Source organism: Marmota monax, unplaced genomic scaffold, assembly GCF_021218885.2.
Source record: "Marmota monax isolate L192 unplaced genomic scaffold, Marmota_monax_Labrador192_F-V1.1 WCK01_AAM20220418_F8-fsc00041, whole genome shotgun sequence".
In the NCBI taxonomy this organism is placed as follows: Eukaryota; Metazoa; Chordata; class Mammalia; order Rodentia; family Sciuridae; genus Marmota; species Marmota monax.
This window is the reverse complement of record NW_026695238.1, coordinates 12,011,212-12,034,267: the sequence shown is the minus strand read 5'-3', so window position 1 is coordinate 12,034,267 and position 23,056 is coordinate 12,011,212. Positions and strand designations below refer to the sequence as shown.

General features: G+C 41.1%; 1 protein-coding gene across 5 annotated transcripts in view; it reads left to right on the top strand.

The window, feature by feature from the left end:
- Pid1 (phosphotyrosine interaction domain containing 1) overlaps nucleotides 1–22,840 on the top strand; it is a 226,864-nt gene extending 204,024 nt beyond the window's left edge. For all 5 annotated transcript variants that reach the window (XM_046439906.2, XM_046439905.2, XM_046439908.2 and 2 more), the window contains one exon: nucleotides 20,736–22,840. In XM_046439906.2, coding sequence (XP_046295862.1) covers nucleotides 20,736–21,212 — 477 coding nt within the window. In that variant the 3' untranslated portion in view covers nucleotides 21,213–22,840. The remainder of the gene's footprint in view (nucleotides 1–20,735) is intronic.
- Nucleotides 22,841–23,056: the final 216 nt, after the last annotated feature.

The window sequence follows — 23,056 nt, the reverse complement described above, 5'->3', positions numbered from 1 at the left end:
CCTGGTCGAGTTAGTGAGTTCTGGGATGGAATATGTGAGGCCCTCTGAGAACACTGTGTCCCCTTTAGCCCCTGGTTGAATTGCTACCAGCGGGAAGAATGACCATGGTCAGAAATGAGCAGCATCAAGTGTGATTTGGGCTGCCTGTGCTTGAGGCAAGCAGCAGAGGCCTTCCTGTCTCAGAAGGGTCCCCATCTGTCACTGCCAATTCTGTAATCACAGGCTCAAAGCCATAAGGTGACATGCAGGGGCTTGCTGCTCTTGACACTATGGAGACTGATGGAGAAGACTATGGGAGACACCATGTGTAGCTGATCCTGGAGAGAGTGCCGGGAGGCAGGACACCTTGGCTTGAGATGGTGCAGTTTAACCGCAGCCTCCTTCTGGGCTCCTGGAGCTCATCCTTGCAGTTATAGGAAGGAAGGTTTCCGTCCGCACACACCCACCCTCAGCTCCCAGCCCCACCTGTCTTCTCCTTGGATAGTGCATCCAAGGCCATGCTCACTTACTGGCTTCCAGGCAAGTTCTCTGGTTTTGTGCAAAGCACAACAGGACATCGCTGTCACCTGTGTCCTGGAGACCTGGCAGTAGGGAGACCTGGAACCAATCACAGAATCCCTGAAACAGATAGAGACATCTGCAGCCACTAACTTTTCTGCCCACCCCCCTTTTTTCTAACCAATCAGTAAGAAAAAACTGATTTGGAAAGATTATTAAATACTAGGTTGGCTTCATTTCAGGTTTCCATGACATCTTTATTTTATTAGGAGAGCAGTCATTTGATTAATTGAAATTGTTATCAGTAGTCAATTATTATTTATTCATTCATCATTACAAAGGGAGCAACATCAAAGAGGAAAATAGACTCTTCATAAGGAAACTAGCCTGAAGGTTAAGAGATTTGAAAAGTACAATACTGTGTTGTTACACTGTTCAAATGTTGGAGGTTAATGAGGATCAATTCGTTTTTTAGATTAGTGTTTTTAAGCTTATTTTTAGTGCATGATAGATAAACATAACAGTAGAGTTCATTTTGACATTTTCTTAAATGCATTTAACATAATTTTCTCCATTTCAGTCTCCAGAACTACCGCCTTCCCTCCCTGGATTCCCCTCCCTCTACTCTATTGTAGTCTCCATCTATTTTTTTAGAATTAGTTTACTTCTTATCCACTTAATGTTTATTGGGCATGAGCAGTGCGTGTTCTGCTGTTGGTGTGATTTAGACCTCTGCAGTCTAGCTTACACTCTGATACGGGCTGTGCTTATGAATTCTTAGACATTTGTGCCCCAGGCAGACTATAGGAGACTTGCAAGAAGCAGAAAGAAAGATCCCTGGGGATTGGTGCAGAGTGAGGCTACTTCCCATGCCAGACTGTGCTGGCCTGTGCCCTGGGAACTGAGGAGCTCAGAGGTTTATTGTCTTTATTTTCCCAAAACCAAATTGGTGGTGCAAGGAAGTCGAGTCTGACTTTCTAATATGCTCTCTTTGAGGATTTCATATGTTAGATTCGGTGTAGAATCACTATTAAAATTGTTTCAGAGCTGGCAAGAATGGAGGGATGTTTGGGGCTGTCTCTAAAGTCAGAGGGAGAGGGGAGACCGAGGGGGGAGTTACTGGGGCTGAGCAGGTGGAGCGGCAGTGACAGATCCCACCCTTCTCTTGGTGGGTGCATGGAATCAACACCAACGCAGTCAGCCACAGTCGTGCTCTTGAAGGACCTTGTGTTGACCTTGAGGTCCTTGAAAATCTGATCCCATCAAACATCTTGTCATCCTTGTGGTCAGGTGGTGGGGAGAGGGTGAGACCACACAGGCACACACAGAACATTGGGAGACCTCAGTCAGAAAAAGTCAGGATGCAAAGAAGCCTAAGGGAAATCTAGAAAATGTACAGAGACACGTTCGCCTTCATAAAGAGACATTTCCGACACAATGCACATAGAGTTCTTTTTAAGAAGGGATCTGCTTTCCTGCCTGCAATCATAAGCCATGTTTTCTGTATCCTTGCTTTTACATGGATGCAGTCTTAAAATAGGGAAGAGGCCCGAGAATCAGATAACCACCTTTTCAAGGTCTTCAAGGGTAGGTGCTGGGTGTTTTCCTTGCTCTTCCTTCTGACGTCAGTCAGTCACAGTCTGCACCTTGCAGTGCGGGGCCACGCTTGCTGTTCACCTGGGCTGATGGCCCTGTGGCTGGCCAGTCACAGCTCCTGGCTCATGCTGTGTGAAGCAGAGAGAAGCAATTCTGAAGCTGTCTGGCAGCTGCTGATGCACACTTTGCCCTGCCTGCTGGCTCATAAGTAATGTGCTACTGTAGCCTAAAATAAGAAAACAAGATCACTCTCTGTACCACCAAGCAGGTGCTTCTTGAGGAATAATGGGGCAGCTTCTTCTTTCCCTTAATCCGTCAGACCTGGAAACCTCTGCTCCGGGGCGGATGCAGCCCCACTACAAATAAAGGCCCTTGCTGAAGTGATCTCAGAACATCCCGGGAGTGCCATGGGTTCCTTGTTTTCCAAACATTCTAGAGGAGAAAGCTTGTTTTTATCTTCTCTTAAGAATACCTTCCTCAGCAGTGACTTTAACCAGATGTCCTTCAAAGCTACAATGCAGAAAAGCCTGTGTGTTTTCAGTACTCACTTCTGTATTTCTCAATAGCTGACATCACTCTTTCTTACAAAGAATGTTTTATAATTTGATAGTTTTAATATGGAGACAAATAGTAAAAATATTATTGTGCTGTCAATATTTCCTTGGTCCAGCTCAGTAGATGATAGCAGGAAAACTGTGGTTCCAGATGGTTTTAAGAATATAAGACAGTGAGACTGATCATTCAAAGTAATTTCACCTTAGGAATTAGGCTCTACTTCATAAATAGGAAGTGGAATATGGCATTGAAAGGTCGTGATTGATTTCAGATATTATTGCAAAAAGTATTCCTTAATAAGAACTGCTATTTTGTCATGTGGAACATAAGTTGGCTTGTTGTATTTCCATTGAGATCCCTGGAGACACACACACATACACACATACACACACACACATACACATACACGAACCAGAACAGTTAGAATAGAATTTGTCACATCACTAAAATAGATGTATCCAATCATCACGAGGAGGTGGATTTAGACCACCAACAGGTGTTTGGCTGGATGTATCTTAAAATTAAATTGACCATTCAGGATATGAATGAACATGGCTTAGTCAACAGCATATGCTCATAAAAATCTTTTTATTTTCCATTTGAATTAGCATGAATCCAGGAGTAAATGTCTTCATTGATCTTCTTTATAACTTTTAAGTATGAAACAATTTCAGAAACAAAAATGATGAAATGTTATTATGAAATGTTTCTATATGTACTCTTTGCCCTTATTTCCCAAATATTTATTTACTTTATCATTTATATTGTTTGTCTTCTATCTCTTCCTCTTTGACTCATTCACACACACACACACACACACACACACGCATGCATTCTTTATTATTTTCATTGTTTCACAGCAAATTGCAGTTGATACCATAATAAGGTTTGTAGAAACTAGGATGTTCCTTTAACCATAGAACAATGATTGTTTTAGACAGCTTTTTTGCTGCTCTGACTAAAGGACCTGACCAGAACAATTTAGTGGAGGAAAAATTTATTTAGGGGCTCACAGTTTCAGAGGTCTCAATCCACAGACAATAATTTCATTCTTCTTTATGGCTGAGTAATATTCCATTGTGTATATATATCACATTTTCTTTATTCATTCATCTGTTGAAGGGCATCTGGGTTGGTTTCATACTTAGCTATTGTGAATCGAGCTTCTATGAACATTGATGTGGCTGTGTCACTGTAGTATGTGGATTTTAAGTCCTTTTGGTATATACTGAGAAGTGGAATAACTGGATCAAGTGGTGATTCCATTCAAGTTTTCTGAGGAATCCAGAATGAGGGGGGAAAAGGTTCACTCACACATTGCTGGTGGGACTGCAAATTGGTGCAACCACTCTGGAAAGCAGTATGGAGGTTCCTCAAATTGTGATTTTTCTAATCTTATCCTCTCTTTTACTGATATTAGTTTGTTTTCTATTATATTTCTTTGCCTTCCATTAATTTATTCATTTATCTACGTCAGCATTGACTCATGGATTCTTATTATGTGGGTTGTAACTGTTACTATTGTAATTAATTTTAATGGTCACATTTCCTCCAGTCTGGCCACCAGGAGCCCCCTCCTGCCGGCTCTACCCTTTGGACATGTTCCTGTCGTGTTTTAGTATGCTCCTATTTTCTGACACAGTGTGACGTTCCAGTATCATCTCAACTGTTCATGTCTCAGCCCTGGATTCTGCTATCTTCACAGAGGACTGGTTCCTTTCAGTGGAGAATGATATTTAGAAACCAGTGTCTCAGTTTCAGTGTGCTTATTGCTACTGGCATAGAAATGTTCACAGGGTGCTGGGCACAGCTAACAAATATCAGTCTGCATGTTTGTGTGTGCACATAAACCCACCTGTGTACTGATACCCGTGTGCACCTGTCTACGTATACTGAAAGTCATGGGCTAGTTTCAATTTCTCCAATTATACTCTAATGTCACAAGGTCCTTTCTAGCCTTCTGCCTTTCTAGGTTTTTAACTTCCTCCTTCTAGGGCACAGGGTGAGAAACCCAGTTCTCAACATTACAACATAGTTACTTTTTACTCCATTAGTACACATGAGGTCAATTCAAAGTTGCAAATCTACACCACTTGAAGAAAACAAGCTTTGTAAGTGAAATTCAGTATTGGTTTATAGTTTTTCTTTCTTTAGCTTTATAATATGTTCTCTAAATACTATGTTAAAGCCTTAGTTGAGTTTGTTTTTTCCTCCCTTTATGGTAGTTATATATTTTTTTAAATTCACAATACAGGTAGATTTGCTTTCATTTCATTTGAATTTTTTTCTCCTGTCCCTCTTGATTATATTGTTTGGTTTTCAGAATTCTAAAAGTCACAGCCATAGAAGAAGACACATTTAAAAAGTATCTCTTCTCTATCATTTCAGCCCCATTCCTACCCATACCCTGGAGTAACCATCTCTTTTTTTCTTTCCATGCTTCTGTTTTCAAAAATTAACAAATTAATAAAAATATATTCTTTTATTTCCTCTCCTTGCTTATACAAAACAGTCATTTTTTACTTTTTATGGCATAATAATATACCCTGGAAGAAGTCATTCCCTATGAATACATAAACTCTTACAACTCTTCTTCATTCATTCCCTCCCCCCCCCTCTCCATATGTGTTAAAAGATATACTGAAATTTATTTAACCAGTTTCTTTTATATAAGCACTTAGGCTTTTCTATAATTTTATAATTACAATTAATGCTTCAGTGTCTGAACTTGTGATTATATATTTTTTATGTTGATAGGGTGTCTTTAAATTCCTAGGCATGAAATTGTGGAATCAACAGGCATGCACAGTTTTATTATATATTGACAATTCCCTTCAAAATGTGTTGTTCCAATTTTCAGCCTAACCAGCAATGCCCGAGAAAGCTTCCCCACAGCTCTGTCAACACACTGTGTGTCGTATTTCTAAATTTGTATTAGTCTGATAGGTCAGAAAAGGCATCTCAATGTGGCCTTAATTTGCATTTCTCTAATCTTGAGCAGATATTTAAAATAAAAATCTATCAAACAAGTTGTCGCAGAATGGCATCACTGCAAGTTTATGCCCAAAAGCCTTTTATATATCACCTCATGAGATTACACAAAGAATTGGATATTCAACTCAGACATCCCATCCTGTCCTACCTTTAGTATTAATTTCAAGGAAATAAATAATCAGAAAGTACATGCAAAACTGCGTGAGCTCTAGGGCTGTCAGCATCTTGATCTCTTTTGCAGCATCTCACATGATCTGGGCCAAATTTACACAGAAATACCTTTTATTGTTTGTAGCTGTGCAACTTGTGTGGAGGAGAACTCTTTGACTCTTGGGACGTTTACGCTTAGTTACATAGTTTGTGAGATATTTTCCTGGAAGCCCTGTGACATAAATCCACAGATTTCAGGTATGTTTACCACATCAATTTTCAGCAAACAGGCACATCCTGCAGAGAGAATGCCTTAGATAAGTTTTGGTCTGCTAGCATACAGCAGGAGATCTATCATTAACAAGTGCACTAGGAGATCCAACGAGGTCATTTATTTCTCTTCTTGGGTCACATCTCCACCCCATAAAGAAGAGAATAGATTTCAGTCGAGCATATAACCTTGAGAATGGATTCTTTTTCACTGAACATATTCTTGGAAGATTCAACCAAGATGTTGAGGTATTGAAAGTTCATTCCTTTTCATTGCTGATGTATATCTCATGGCATGAGTTGACCACCATCTGCTCAGCCGTTCACCTGTTGAAAGGCAGCTGGACTGTGGCCAGCTTTGGGGCATCTCAGGTAAAGCAGATCTGGACCTTTTTTTTCCCCTTGGAACACATGCAGCTCCTCAGCCTCCCTCTCCTTCTCCTGCTTCTAACCTCCACTGGCCGCCTAGTAAGGGCTCTGGACTTGCGGCCAATAGATCTGTACATGTATTTTATTACCTCCAACCAAATGTTGTCTCCACGTTACTCTTTCTAAATGTTTGGTACCTTCTGTGGTTCATTCCTAATGAGTTGTGTGCTAAGGAAAATGAACTGATAAAATGCCACAAGGATGAAAATTGGTGGCATTTTTCACCCGCCACAGTGCTTGTCCCTTGAACCCATTCGTCAGGATGACTCTCAGGCAGTGCGCTTCATCGTGATTTATCATGTGGAGAGTTTTCTCATTGTGGACGTTTTAGGGCCCAGAGCACTCTGCTGCATTGCTGTCCCTTTTCAGTGTACTCTACTGATTAGAAAGCAGAGGGGGAGGCAGGAGACTTGTCAAGGAATAAATCGCTCTTCTGCCACTGGGTGGAGGAGCACCAGGTTTGACCATCCTCAGTTCAGCTCACCATAAGGGACCGGATGAGAGAATGTGGGTTTCAATCTGGTGTCATTTTTATTAAGTGACTTTGTCTTCAGGGGCTCACTTCAATGCCTTCTAGATAAATTGCTTCTGTCTTTGACAGTGACAATGACAATATTTCCAGGCTTCCCACTTCCAAGAGATAATTGACAGGACAAATTGCACAGTGGAATTCCCTGATGAGTACAAGACAGGATGCAAAATCTCAAGTCACTCTGCATCTCTGGTACAAGTTATAATATGGCTAACAGAAATACATCTATCACTTAAATACCTAATGGTGAGACACATACCACGTTAACTAACAGCTGACGTGATGTACATCTCTTTATTAAAGTTAAGAAATAGTACTTAATTATTCCCAAATATTGGTTCTCAATAGACTTAATTTTTTTATTCCTGTGATATACATTTACATAATAAAAAGAATAATAGACCTCCTAGTAGTTTTCCACTAATAAATTTTTAGATTCCATCAACACACACCCCATGTAAATACTTAAGGGAAAATGCCAAGCAAACAAAAATCATTTTCAATATTCATGATCTTAAAAAAGTTAATAAATAAATTCATATCGACAAAGGTATGTGTGCTCTACTGCCAGAATTGTTGACATGCAAAACAGAGTCCTGGCCAAGTAGTGGTAACCATTTGTCCTCATCTGGGCATAGCCACGGGACAGTAGGGTCCATGCCCTAGTAAAGCCGAAGGGGATATGCCAAAAACCAGACCTCAAAATGGTATCCAAAACTCAGTCTGGAGGAAAAAAAAAAACAACAACAATTTTCAATCCAAGGTCATCTGACCATCTTCAAGATGACCCACAGAAGGCTTCAGGGCTACTGCAATTAGAGATGATGCCCAGGTCTGCTCCAAGCTGAGGTTGGCCTCTCAGTCGACTTGTTGAAACTCCTGAGGGCCTTTTTACAGGGATGTGCCAAGTCCTGCTGCACACACGTCAGGCTCTAGAGCAATCCCTTATCACATGTTAACTTGGTATGTTGGCACATGATTCACAAGGAGTGGGGTTAGCACTCTAGCACATATAATATTTGCCCTTGGGAATCTTTCTGCAAAGTAGAGATTGTTTGCTTTGTAAAACACCATTCCAGAGTTCTTTAGGAAGATGATGTCTCCCACGTTCAATTATTGATGCTGGTAGCATAATTTAAATCCCTGGGCTATGCAAACACATCTCAGGTTAAGGACAGTTTAATTGCCTCTGATTCCAAACCCCTGTTAAAATGTTTAACAAGCCCTGGTGGAGTGTCTGCCACCTTTCTATGTCCCTGTCCAGGCCTTGGTCTCATTGTAGATACTTGAAGAAATGGCCAGAGAAAAGATAAATGATATAAGAATGAAAGATATCAATGAGGGAATTGAAGGAGTAGAAAAGTCCTTGGCCTTGGGCTGGAGGACTTAAGCTCCCTGTCTTGCTATTTTAGAGAGCAGCCGAGTGATTGGGACAAGTGTCCCCAAATCTTCAGGCATTAGAATCATGGTCTCTGCAACAAAGGAGTGGTGTCAGATTGGTAAGGATGACCCCATGCACTTCTAAAAATCTCACTGTGCTGATGACACACTCCAGACTCATCAGGAGTGTATGGCAGTATAATGTTCAGTACTTTGAGTCTAAACCCTAAGAAAACTTGCCAATCAGCCCTCCAAAGAAAGACAGATGAGACCAAAGAAAATTGGAATAGATGCTGGGTGGCCTAAAAACTCAGATTTTTATGACAAAAACAAAGTGGTTTGATGTGCCAGAGTGGAGCCCCGGGTGTGTTAGCTGAGTCCCAGTGCCCATGTGCCAGTCCGAGGGTTGAATGTGAAGTCTCTGATGGCGTTCTTACTGCCAGCCTATTTCATTTGGGAGATTAAGCTGCCATGTGTCTTCTCTCTTCCTGCTCTCACCATGGTCCTCAGTGCACCTGTCTAAAGCCCTTGGCCACCTGGTCGACCCCAGCCTCGTTTCAGGGAGCCAATTACAGTGAATGTAGAGATTAACTAGGCTTCATGGGACAGAGCAAGGAATAGACTCTTAATAGGGATCTTTCCTTCCAGCCAAGCATGTGAGGAGAAAGGTCTTTAAGGACCCAAGAGAAGTTATCTAGGTTTGTTGAAGGTGCTTACAGAGCTATTTGCATGCCCTTCTCTTATATTGGATTTGTAACTGTAGAGGTCAGCATTGTCTGTGTGCTGGGCAGTGCTTTCTCCAGTAGGGAAAGAGTTTTATCAGTTTTGTTCCCTATAATTTGCCTGTTCCTTGTGGGTACTCAGCGAACATTTGCCAAATGACTGACTGCATACTGAAACAGCTGCTCTGCCAGCCCAACGCTTATGGCTTCCATTTGTCCCTTTCAGCCAAATTCCTTCCTTTTGGGGAAACTTAAGTCTTGCATTAAGATTTTTCAAGTGATTGGTTAAGACCCGTCTACATGATGAGAATTAATTTCCTTTATTCAAATACTTCTTGTGTAAATGTTGATTACATCTAAAAAATATCTTGTTTCTTGGAGGTTGTTGTAAGTAGGTTTGGGATATAGCCATTATCCCCTGTGAATCAATTTTCAAAGCCCCTCCCACATTTTATTTTCTTCCATGAAAGCATGGCTTGAATAGTTACCCACCCAGTGACTGTGTGTTGGAATTGGGGTGACAAGTCCTTCCAAGCAGAGCATGGGAAGAGTGTCATCAGCTCTTCCACTGAGGTGCAGATGGCAGCTTCATTATTGTGGCTTGTGAAGCTAGAACCCAACCAACGAAACCAAATTTATGCTTAGAAATACATCAGGAAAGTAAGGATTGAAAGTTGAGTTTCTCATTCATTTTTCCCCTCCAATCAAATAAGGGGTTAATTTCAAGGGTAGTTCATTATTTCAGCATATCTTTATTAGTGATGGTTCTCCAGAGACACAGAAGCAATAGGCTGTTCATGGAGGTGGTGAGTGGGGAGTAGAATATAGAAACACACACACACAGAGAAGTATTTTAACAAATTCTTAAGAGATTGGCTCATGCAGTTGCAGTTCTCAAGTTCAAGAATCTCGCAGACAGGAGACCTGGGGAAGAGTTAAAGTGGCAATCTTGAATCTGAAGACAGCCTAGAGGCCAAATTCCTTCCTTTTGGGGAAATTATCTTGTATTAAGGTTTTCAAGTGACTGGATAAGACCCACCTACGTTATGATAATTAATTTCCTTTATTCAAACACAACTTGTATAAATGTTGATTACATCTAAAAAATATCTGTACATCAATGCCTAGACTGGTGTTTCACCAAGCAACTGGGCATCACAGACAAACTCAACTAACCCATGCAATCCGCCCTCACAGTGCTTAATTATATGACACATCCCAGAAGTTAGGTCAGGGAGTCATGTGCTTAGTTGGAAGACATGAAAATTCAGAGACATGGATCCAAGAGCTACTCTCTCAATTATGGACCCAGGCAGCCACTGACTTCCCAGTGGAAAATGAGTAGCTTGGTTTCCAATGTGATCACTGATAGGTTCACATTTTCCATTGTGGGCCTATCTTTTGAACAATTTCCTTTGCCTAGCAAATCACATTATGCAAATGTGAAATCATTATTTGCTAAAAGATACATATGCAATAAGAGAGATGCTGTCAGAAAACAGTTTTTGCAGCTCTTTTGAAGTGCTGAAAACAGTTGGTAGATCATCACTGCTTTAGCTATTTGTATGAGTTAGTCTGATCCAGTCCTGACCACTCACTGGCTTGGATAAATTGCTTATATTATAGAACCAGAATAATGGTCATACCTAACTCGTAGAATTGTCATGAAGATTCATGATCCATATAAAGCATTTGGCCTAGTACTTGGTGTAAAGTGAGCCCTGGGTAAATGCTAGTAACTGGTCTTCGTACTGCTATTGCAGAGGCCGGGAGTTGGTTCTGATACCCTCCCCCGCTTCTACGATCCCTCTCTGCTCTTCTAGACTTCCCATATTTATTATTTGGTGAACAATAACCTCATAGATTTCACTGTGGACAGCATTTATCCTTGAACACATTCTTCATGACTTAAAGCACGCTATGCGTGTTCCATAACTAGCAAATCTATTTGCATTTTGTTCTGTCAAGTGATTGGCATGTGGATCCCCCCTCCTTAAAGTGTCTGGTGAAGTTTTGCTCCTCTGTGGACTGCAAAAAGGGAGTGGGTTAAAGCTAGGATCTGAAGTCTCTGTGCTCACCCTTTCCCTTCTTTCTGAAATGTGCAGGTGGAAATTGATGTGAGGGAACAAGAGCTTCTCATGGGTATTTGGCCCAGAGTTAAGAATGCTGTGTCTTCTTTTTCTCATCTTCTGCCTTATACTCCAAAGGTTATTAAGATTTCCAATTAAGTTTTCTCCATCCTCTGTTCCTATCACATTATTTTATATCAGCCAAGAAAAGGCAGTCTTTGACAGACAATAAAAGAACAGCAAGATCTTTTATGTTCCAAGAAAGATCTCTAGAGAGTCTTTGTTCTGGATGTGCCATTTCTGAGAAACCCAGAAGTAAATTGAACCAAATCTGGGCTTGGGATGCTGGAAATGTCCAGTTGGGAGGCTGAAAGTCCCTGGGTAACCAGGGGCTTTGATTCTTACATGATCGTCCACCCGTCTCATGCCCTTGTTAGGGGCCCTTGTCGTTAGACCTCCCTTCCTACCATCAGTCCAGTGTTAGGTGAGTGCCAGCTTTTCAGGCTGAAGCAAAATAGGAACTGGTCACCAAGAGAAAGGAACAGTCCCAGCCCAGCCCCAAGAATGAATGTTAGGCAATCAGGGTATTTTTTTTTCCCCACAGATGAAAAGGGAACAGTGATTCATGAAGAGCTGGCTGGGATGCTAGAAGGAGAGGTTCTGAGGAGACGGGTATTATAGTGTAGATATTAGGTGTCCCCCAAAAGCTCACATGTGAGGCAATGCAAGGACATTCAGAGGTGAGATCCTAACCCAATCAGTGAATCAATTTCTGAGGGGGATTAACTGAGTGGTAACTGAAGGCAGGTGGGGTGTGGCTGGAGGTGGGTATTAGGGGTGTGCCTTTAGGGTACATATTTTGTGGCTGGTGAGTGGAGCTGTCTCTGCTTCCTGATCATCATGTGAGCCACTTCCCTCCACCATACTCTTCTATCATGATGCTCTGCCTCATCTCATGCCCCAGGGAAAGGAGGCGGCTGTCTCTGGACCTTTGGAACCATGAGCCCCCAATAAACTTTTCCTCCTTAGAATAGTTCCTTTTTTGTCACAGCAGTGAAAAAGCTGAGTAAAATAATGAGTCTTTCCTGTTCAGATGCTGTAAGCTCTGCAGACACCCTGGTGGGCCCCTTGCCTCCGTGCCCTCTTGTGTTGTCACACGCTGTATTTTCACATAATTTCTTCAGTCAAGGTTGGGCGAAGCCCACTTGTTCGCACTGCAGACATCTTGGGGATGTCCATTTATGCCATTGAATGACACAGGAGAAAGACTTTCAATTTTTGCTGTTTATTTTTCTCAGAATGATTCATTTGTAATAACATTCTTGCCCAATGCCTGTCTCTGCAACCATACCAAAAAAAAAAAATGCTAGTATTTATTGCATGTTTCCAACTCCTCATTACTCCTCCTGAAGACTCTTCTTGTCATTTTATAAGTCCCTTTGTTCCAACTCCCTGGGTGGTGACGACTTAAAAAATCTTCTGTGTACTATTTTGGAGAAGTTTAGTGACCAATTTGGTGACTTTGTGTTTCCTGTTACTTTGTGGCCCTGGAAGATTGCAGTTTGGATGGGGCCTAGAAGGGAGTCATTCATCTGGAAAACATTCACCTCTTTCACAGACGGGAAGGAGAACAGGATTCCCATTAGCCCGGCCTGACCTTGGTGCACAACTATGTAGTTCCTGGAGTTCCTGGGCATATTGAGTCCTGTGTTCTCACTAACAGGGAGAATGTGCCCACAGCAGAGCATTAGAGGGAAGATTCCTGTGGCAAGAAGGGACTTCTCTCCACATATCTAGAGCAATCCCTGTGACAGTGTTGATATAGACCTATGCAGGTATAATGCCCAGTGCTGTAAGGTTTCTCTTTATTGGGACCCATATATTTCTTGGCCCAATATACATAAGGGACATTGTTCATGCACAGTGTCACTGAATCTTTGGGATTTCGAAGCAATTGAATTTTTAGTTGACAGGTTCTAGTTGTACATCTTTCTCGGGTGCAGTATGCTGTTTTGGTAATTTACATGTCATGTAAGGATCAGCTCCAAGTATTTACGTTATTAGGATCCCAAACATGTATCACGTCTTTGTGATGAGAACATCTGGAATCTCTCTTCTGGCTATTTTGAAAACTCAGTGGGATGCCTTATTGTTGACTATGATCACTCTTCTGTGTGATAGAACACCTTGTCTTCTCTCTGGCTGTGACTTGGGACCTGCTGTCCCCACTACCTCCTTCATCCTCCCTGGCCTCTGGTGACCACTCTTCTGCTCTCTACCTCTGTGAGCTCAGCTGTTTTCGATTCCATGTTCCTATCATTTGCAGCAACATGGATGAACCTGGAGATCATATTGTTAAGTGAAATAAGCTAGGCACAGAGAGACAAGTTTTTTTTTTTAAAAAAAAAGTTTTACTTCTCTTGAAAATCAAAGTCACAAGGTACACTTTTATCAAACTATATTTTGATGGACATATTATTTGCAAAAAAAAAAAAGTATAAAATTCTCTTTTGTCTAAAGGCTGAATAGTGTTTTTCAGGGAGTCAACATTATGGGTTAGTGGCAACCTCTGGAGAACTGTAGGGAGAATTTGGAAGTACGTGGCCTGGCAGCAAATAAACTGATGCACAGGGGCAAGTGCACAGATACAGAGCAGGATTCCAGAACCTGGCCCACTGTAGATGTCAGTAGGGTAAGTTTGAAGGGGTCATTCTAAGAACAGACTGTCCTAGAACTTTGTTTCACCATCTCATATTCTGTTTTCTATTTAAATCATCTTTTTTTAAATTTCATTTTTTGAAAAATCATTCAAATAATTCCTTTGCTGCATTTCTTCAGTAGATAGCAACCGATAGCCTTTCTTTGTATTTATAATAATCTCAAGAGATTCCTGACAATTTTATCAACTCTGCAAAGGTAAGAGTAGTTTCATTGACTTCCAAAAGCTTAACCATTATTACACTACAGACCCTTGGACTCATATGTTTTGTGTTGACTCAACCCTGGAGGAACCAGAGAGCAACTCGTTCTGGGACTGTTTAGGAAGGGTTGAGCAGGGCCAGTGCTTTTGATTCAAAAGAAGACCAGGTCAGGAGCTCCGCCAAGCTCTGTCAAGCTGTAAGATGGAGCTGTCATATCTAGAGAATCGACCAGTCTCTGGCATTAGAGGGACATATTGCTAATCATGTGTTTTTAGGAAGGGCGTGTCTGTCTACGCTTCCTTTGTGGCCTCTGTTGAAAATTCATTCAAACGTGGATGTAAATTGTGGGTGTGCCTAGTAAATATTTGGTGTGACTGCTGACCCTTGTCCGTGTCACAGTTGGGAGGAGCAGTTGCATAATGCTCTTTGAGCTCTCCTCCATTTGCTGGCTTAGTAACACTATACTTCACAACAGAAAGTCAACGGAACACTCAGATTAGTATTTGTGGAACATCTTGATGCTTCTCTGTTTACAAAGAAATTTTGGGAAGATGCCAAAAGACTGCAGCTTTTTAAATTGGAAGTTTTATTTTCTTTTATTTCATTTTTTTCAGAGATTATACACTTTATTGTTTTTAGAAAACAAATATTTTATGTATATGTTATGCTTTGGATCTGGATTGTATCCCAGAGGCTCATGTGCTGAAAGTTTGGTCGGCAATGCAACATGTTCAGAGTCAGGGCTCTTGGGACGTGTTTGGATCATGAGGCTCTGACTTCATCAGCAGATTAATCCATCCAGGGACTCCAAGATGAATGGGTTATTGTGAGATGGTGGAAACTCTAGGAGGTAGAACCAGTTGGAGGGAGTGGTTCCTTGGAGGAGTGCCCTTGGGGACCATATCTTGCCCCGCCCCCCCTGCTTCCTGGCTACATGAGCTAAGCAGCTTCCCTACCCCATGCCCTCTGCCATGATGTTCTGCCTCACCTCAGGCTCAAAGCAGTGGAGCTGACCATAGACTGAAACCTCTGAAACTGTGAGCCAAAATAAACCTTTCCTCTTTAAGTTTTTTTTTTTTTACTTAGCTATTTGTCACAGTGACAAAAAGCTGACTAATACAGAGTTTGTGTACGTATAAAATATATATACATATATGTGTAATTTTGTGTACATGAAAGTATATAAGTGAGATTACATAAATACAAAGACATGCTATCAAGTTGTTGATTCTTTGTATATGTATGTGTTTCTATGGGTGTATGTGTAAAATGTGCATTCCATTTTATCTGATATTTTTAAAAGATTTCTAATTTTACTTTCTGCAATTTTAAAACAAGAATAAATTTTGTTATTAAAAGTGCCTGGGCAAAAACAGTAGAATCCTGTTACTTCTTTGGGAGGACCCCCTGCGTCTAGGATGCCCATATAACACCAAATTTTCTCTTATGCTCTAAGGATGGGAATGATGAGCACGTGGCATCAAATGGAATGGCTTCATCCAATAGCAAAACGGTCTGGGTGTTTGACAGGTGTCTTTCAAGTCTCTTTCTTCTATGTTATTTCCCTCCTATATTATTAAAATATTGCTGAAATTCCCACATTTTGCTGTCCCAAGAATGCATCCCAGTGTCACTTGTTGGCTTGCTTAGGTGACTGTGGCCACTCCTCATATCTGGATCTAAGGTTCTGGGCTTTAAAATGAGTTAGTGATAACAACACTCCATCCTGACTCACAGGCTCTCAGTGGATCTAATGGATATGATATGATTTTTGCCATCAAATGTGAGACAATATTAATTATCACCATTCTGTGTCTGGGGGTTTGCTTTGGCTGTGGACATACATCGTGGGTATCTGACACCTTAATTTTTTTTTTTTTTGATATTTTGATCTGCTATTCACATGTCACTGGTAAAAGTATATTGCTAAATAAGTTACTTTTATAATAAGTTAAGTATGAAGAGATTGCATCCATCTATTATGTTACCTTACTTAAAATTGTATTTATTAAGTAGCTTTAACTGTTGTCTTAGGATACTGATTTCTGCTCCATGCTTCTTTCAAGACCACCTCCAAAATAAAATAAAATTTTATTTTCCTTAAAATATTTCTAGATCATAAATATTGATAAAGAGGGTTATATTATTTCTTAGTTGCCAAAGTTTCGCTACTATGAAATTCTTTCTGGAGGTGTATATCATCTACAACTTCTGATGAAGTTATTTTAAAAGTACCCTTTAATTGAATTACAGAAAAAGTTCCCATATACTTTTTGAAAGAAATCTCTTTGTGTGTTTATGCATTTGTATAAGAGACAGAGCAAGCTTTGAGAGAAGATCAAAGAGTTCCCACCCTCCAGAGGATTTCTTCTATAAAATGTAAACATAGTTATTTCTAGTTTCAGTGAACAGTAAGAAAGAATATACTTTGATTTTGGGCACTGAAACAAATTTCCCTTTTTGTTTTTTCCTCCAGTTTTTTATTGTTGTAAAACACATACAACATAAAAGTCACATGAGTGTACATTTTACTTGCCCTAAATGCATGCATAAGGGTGAGCCACCACCACCACCACCACATTTATCCCATATTCCTTTCCATCCTGCAGAATGGAAACTCTGTACCCCTAAACAGAACTCCATATTCCACCCCCAGCATCAGTGTAACTTCTGTGTTTATAATTTTTATTTTAAATATCTTACATAAGCGAGATTACAGTATCTGTCTTTTAATGAATAGCGTATTCTGCTTAGCTAATGTCCTCAAAGTCCATCCATGTTGTTCTGTGTCAGAATTTCCTTCCTGTTTAGAGCTGAATATTCCATATTTATTGATCCATTCATGTGTTGATAGAAACGTGGGTTATGTCCACATTTTAGGTATTTTGCATAATGCTTCTGTGAACTTGGGCATAAATGTCTCTTCAAGATCCTCTTTCTATTCTTTGGATATACACCCAGAAATGGAATTGCTGATAATTCTGTTTTTAATTTGTAGGTGAGCTGCCATATTGTTTGCTGTGGTTTGCATGTGGTGGGTGTGCCCCAGACACCCATTGAGACTAGAGACTTTACCCTCAGGGTGGCACTATTGGAAGGTAGTGGAATCTTTGGGAGGTGGGACCTATTAGGGACATGAGATGTTTCTAGTCATCCCTTTGATATTTCTAGTGAGAAAGTTGTAACAGGACCAAGCCTGGCTGCCACCCTGCTCCCTGTCCTCTTTCTCCTGCTCCCCTTTTGAGATATGACTGCTGACTCTTACATATGCTTTTGCCATGAGCCACCACACCAAACCGACGGGACACCCCCCCATTCCCCTACTGGCAGGTCTTGAACATTGAACCTGCAGAATGCTAAGCTGGATAAGCCTTTTTCTCACTACTGTGTAGGTATTTCATTTGGTGGGAAAAGCTCACTGATACATTTTTCCACAGAGGCTGTCCTGTTGTAGGGTTCTGCCCGCCGTGCACAGACTCCCACTTCTTCCTACCCTTGCCAACACCTGCTATATTCTGCCTATGTGAGAGCAGCCATGCTGATGGGTGTAAAGCCATATCTCCTATAGTTTTGATTTCTGTTTCCCTAATGATTCATAGTGTTGAAGCTCTTTTCATGGGTTCATTGGTTATTTGCATGTCTTCTCTGGAAAAAATGTCTACTAAAGTCCTTTGCCCATTTTTGAACCAGATTTGTTTGTTGCTGTCGCTGTTGACTTTTAGGAGTTTCTTGACATATTCTAGACATTAACTCCTTGACAGATTTCTAATTTGCAAGTATTTCTCCTGTGGTTTCCTTCTTAATCTCTTGGTACTTTTTTGATTCATGCTTTAAAACATTTTTCATGAAGTCCCATTTGTCTCTTTTGTTTGTGTGTTACCAGTTCCTTTGGTGTCATAGCCAAGAACTCCTTGCGGAGTTCAATATCAAGAAGCTTTTGTGTTTTCATCTGTGAGTTTCATAGACTTAGGTCTCATATTTTATTTGTTTTTATTTTTTTACTTTACCTTTTTAAAATTAATTTATTTATTTCAAAATTAGGTGTATATGACAGCAGAATGCATTTTGATTCATCGTACATACAATTGCAGCGCAAGTTTATATTTCTATGGTTGTACACATTGTAGCGTCACACAGTCATACATTACCTAGGACTAGGCCTTTGGTGTATTTTGGAATTTGTCTTTGTATATAGCCTTAAGTACAGTGCTAACTCTGGATATCCAGTTTTCCCAGCACCATTTATGGAAAAGACTGGCCTTTCCCCATTGAACGTTGCTTGGCTTCCTTGTTGAAAATCTTTTGACTCTATGTGTATGTATTTCTGAGCTCTCTATTTAATTTCACTGTTTTTGCTTCTGTTTGCTCAGCTCTACCTTTGAAGACCTCTAGTTAATTTTCCATTTTTCATTCTATCATAGTTTTCAGTTCAAAAATTTCTGTTTGGGTTCATTTTAAGTTTCTATTTTTGTTATTTCCATTTGTTCATACTTCCCTTTCTTGACTTTCCCACATTTTTCTTTAGTCCTTTGAAGTCTTAAAACAGTGGTCTTCAAGAATTTGTCCAGTAGATCTGCCGTCAGCTATTATTTCAGTGAGAATTTCTGTTTTTTTTTTTTCCCCCATTGAATGGGCCATACACTCCTATTTTGTTACAAATCCAGTCCAGAGGGACAGGCTCTTCACCTGGTTGCTCTCCTGGGGATGATGGGTGCTTTCAGCATCTGAGTCCCTTTCTTCTTCGACCCGTTGTCTGTTTCGCCCTGCAGTAGCACTCCCACCCTCCTGGCCTTTCCCACTGCCTGGGCTTCTGCTATTAGTGGGTGTCCTCTCTTCCTTTCTTCCTGGCACCAGGCAGGTCTACTGAGCTCACACCCTACATCACATCCAAGTATATTCCCTCCCTCAAGTTCAGCCTGTTTCCTTCCAGTGTGGCCAGAGGCACCAGGGCTGTCGCATGCAGTGGCCTGATAAATGGCCATCTGCTGTGGCCTCTTTCCCTGCAGCAGCCTTGCATCTCCCCTTCCTTCTCCTCTTTACCCCCCAGCAATATTTGCAAATAAATTTCCACCTAGCTTCGGAGGCCTGGTGCCTTGAAATCCAATGGCTCACCTTTCTGAGGCTCCCCCTGAGCAGGGCTCCATTGCTCCTCTCTGAGTTCCTCGGGTACTTTCCTGTGCCCCTTGCCTGCCCTCTCCATGGTCTGCCTGCATCTCCATTGTATCTGTGCATGGGCAGAGGTTAGCGGTGGTCCAGAACCAGACCTGGTGAGCAGTGGAGCTGGGATGTGAACCTCACTTTCCTTGCCTCAAAGACTTTGCTGTGATGAATCCCCAGGCACTTCCCTCCTGTCAATTTCTGACCCTCCCCACTTTCACATCAACCTCCTCTCCATTGCCCACAGCACATGGCTTTTGTGTATAGTAGGCTCCCAATAAACCTCTAGAATATACAGCACCTCTGCCTCTCTCCTAAAAAGTCATCTTTTTAAAGGGACTATTCAATTGACACTTGTTTCACAGATAACCAAAGCACTAAAGGCTGTACTGGTACCTCCCTTCTGTGTCCTAAATGTTTTGTGGTAGCCTTTATTTCCCTGTTAAACATAAATATTGATTTGAGATCCTTGTGCCAAAAAGTTCTTTATCACGTCTTCCCATTTCCATGGATCTTTCTCAGGGCGGCTTCTCCTCACATTCATAGTATTTATAAGTGGGTTGATTTTAAAGCTAATTAAATATTATTTCATGTTATTTCTTATCTGATCCTCAGGTTTTATGCATTTCCATAATGTTTATTTCCCAATGGTAACTGTTCTATCCATTTTAATGAATAAAAAATAAAATAGCTTAAATATCTTCTTGGTATATCGTAAATAAGCTTTTTTTTAAAGATAGTATTTGAATAATTTCGAATTCTGTTTCTTAGTTGGGGTATTGCCTGTCTTGCTATTTAATAAGCCAGTATTCTAGTCTTATCTGTAGATCTTTCATTTATTATCAAATAGTCAGATGCCCATCAGTTCAAACGCTATTTACGTTGAAAAAGAACTTGGCATTGTTGCATTTTAAAAACTTATCTCTGGAGGGAAAACAATCAGGCTTTAGGCTGTAACTTAAGTAGACCAGTTTTGTGTCCTTGGCATTAGCTGGAAGCCTGCAGCCTGATGAAATCAAAACCTGGAAGATTTGCAAAGAGAACCGGGCTAGGAGATAAGTTTAACAAAGCTTTTGTTTTCAGATGCAGCATCCTTTGATTCCTTGCTGTCATTAAATTCTGTGTGTGCATGGTGGAAAAGAAACTTTGAGTGACCTTATGATGTTAAGGAAATGCCAAATTATGTAAAAGATCCTAATGGATCATTTTTTAATTTGAAAGGGGGAAAGGGAGAGGGAAATAGTTCTCTAGTTATTTGATTTAAAAAATCCAAATCTATTTAAAGAATTTCAATACATTTGTCAAGTAGTGACCTATTAGGGAGAAAAGGTAGAGATTCTGATGACAGTCTGTCCAGGGGGTGAGGGAGGTCTCTGTGCGTCTCCACTGGGGTGCCCATTCTTCCACTGGCGTGCAGATCCTGCTATTGACCTCTCTCTTTGCTTCCTCTTTCCTCCTGCAGGTCACCTATCTGGGGAAAGTGTCCACCTCAGGCATGCAGTTTTTATCAGGCTGCACCGAGAAGCCGGTCATCGAGCTCTGGAAGAAGCATACACTTGCCCGAGAAGACGTGTCCCCAGCCAATGCTCTCCTGGAAATCCGACCATTCCAGGTGTGGCTGCATCACCTCGACCACAAAGGTGAGGCCACGGTCCACATGGATACCTTCCAGGTGGCCCGCATCGCCTACTGCACCGCCGACCACAACGTGAGCCCCAACATCTTCGCCTGGGTTTATAGGGAGATCAACGATGACCTGTCCTACCAGATGGACTGCCATGCTGTGGAGTGTGAGAGCAAGCTGGAGGCCAAGAAGCTGGCCCACGCCATGATGGAGGCCTTCAAGAAGACTTTCCACAGTATGAAGAGCGATGGGCGGATCCACAGGGACAGCTCGTCCGAAGAGGTTTCCCAGGAGTTGGAATCCGACGATGGCTGAATGGACTTGAGATGCTGAGCAAAGGCAGCATTGGTCACGGAGTTCCAGATGACAGGTGAATGAGCAACGATTCAAATTTGGGATGAAAAGACTGCCACACTATTGGCTGACCATGCTTTTTAAATTCCGAAGAGCAATTCTAAATCTAAAGAAATGTATCATTAAAGTAATTACGTTACATTGAAATCTGCTGCTGCTGTGACTGTGAGGAGGGTGGGAGCTTGGATGGGGAGGAAGGTTCTAGACTTTCTCTTTTTTTTTTTCCCCCTTATATGAACTCCTCCTCGTGGGAGATCTTCATGCCGATTTTTAACACTCTCAGGCAAATACTCTGCGGCTGTTATTTGAGGGACCATTCCAATCTGCCTTATGAAATCCAACCAGAATGTTAGAGGCACCTCTAGATCCCTGTGGGGGGCAGCGAGGGTGCTGATGCTGGTGCAGCGCCTGCAGGGTGGAAGGGACAGCTCAGGAGGACCCAGAGCTCCTCTCCACGGCATGTTCCAGACCCTCCTCAGTACGTGAATCAGCACAGCCTTTATCAAGCTTTACAACTAACAACCTGATAGTTGGCAGTTAATTCGCAGTTAAAGATAATGCTTTTATTTACATGAATATATCAAGTAGTACCCTCTTATTGTATTCACTTCATCTATTTTCTTAGAATACTTGCAACTACTAATAATCCCTTCCCTTCTCCTGCACCATTCATCCTCCCTCCCCTTGCAGCATCCCTAGAGAAATGGATTCTCAGCATCCATTGCAGGACATCAAAGGGAAGAAAATGATCAAGCAAATGATATAAACAGTGAACACACCAACCAGAAATCTAAAGCAGAAGCTCTCTGAGAAAAAGGGAGCAAACGATTAGCACGTAACACCCCCTGTGGAGGCTGACCCTTTTACAAACCTGATTTATGGTCACTTGCTTGGTCCATGGTCCTGTCTGATGAACCCTCCATGGAAAGCTTCAACCTCCTTTGCCACCACAAGGAAGCTTTGCTCCAGCACTCAACACTGCTCTCAAGTAGGGAATGAGTTGCATAAATGCAGCTGGTCTAGAGAAACTAGGTCCACTGTAACCTAAAGGGAAATCTTATCTTGTTCTCTGAAAGTTGGTGATGTCTTAGAGTCAGAATTGCCCACTGGTTCGTGGTTTCTAATGAGAAATTCTCCCTAGGAAAGCTGAGAATTCTCAGTCTCACAGATCTTTAAATACCATCAAGAATGGAATGGGTTTCATGGGATGAAATACATGCATTTAAGGCTGAGAGCAGATGAGTGATTTTCCAAGTAATACTGCTCCTTTACAAAGTCTGTTTTCATTCTTGGTAATGGTAGGGGCACTGGGCACCTTAGAAGCCTTAAATGAAAGCCAATATAATCCAGACAGCGATGGTGTCAGCATTTGGTCTGTGGATCTGTGTGTCCTTGTACGTGTTTGTGTGTTTGTACGTGTGCCCCTGTGTGTGGGTCCAGTTTTCAGGCATGTACAGTGAGCATGGCTCATACTGAGGAACACTCGTCTCCTGAAGATATGCTTGTTGCTTTACGACATATGTAAACGATTCTTTAGCATAAATGCATTCATTCTTTAATAAAAATATGTTTGAGTTAATAAATCTGAAGAGTTTCATACTTTGTTTGTTTTCTTTTCCAAGCAATGGAAACCCAAATAGTAAAATAGATCAAATTGAGTAAGTAGAACAATTCTACCTAAAGAAAATTTTTATACTTGCTCATAAATTGCCTGTTCTTTGATTGTGTTTAAAATTTTTGTTTTATCTTCTAAATATTTAATTTGTTTTTAATGGTTAGCCTACCCTTAACTGAGATAACACAAC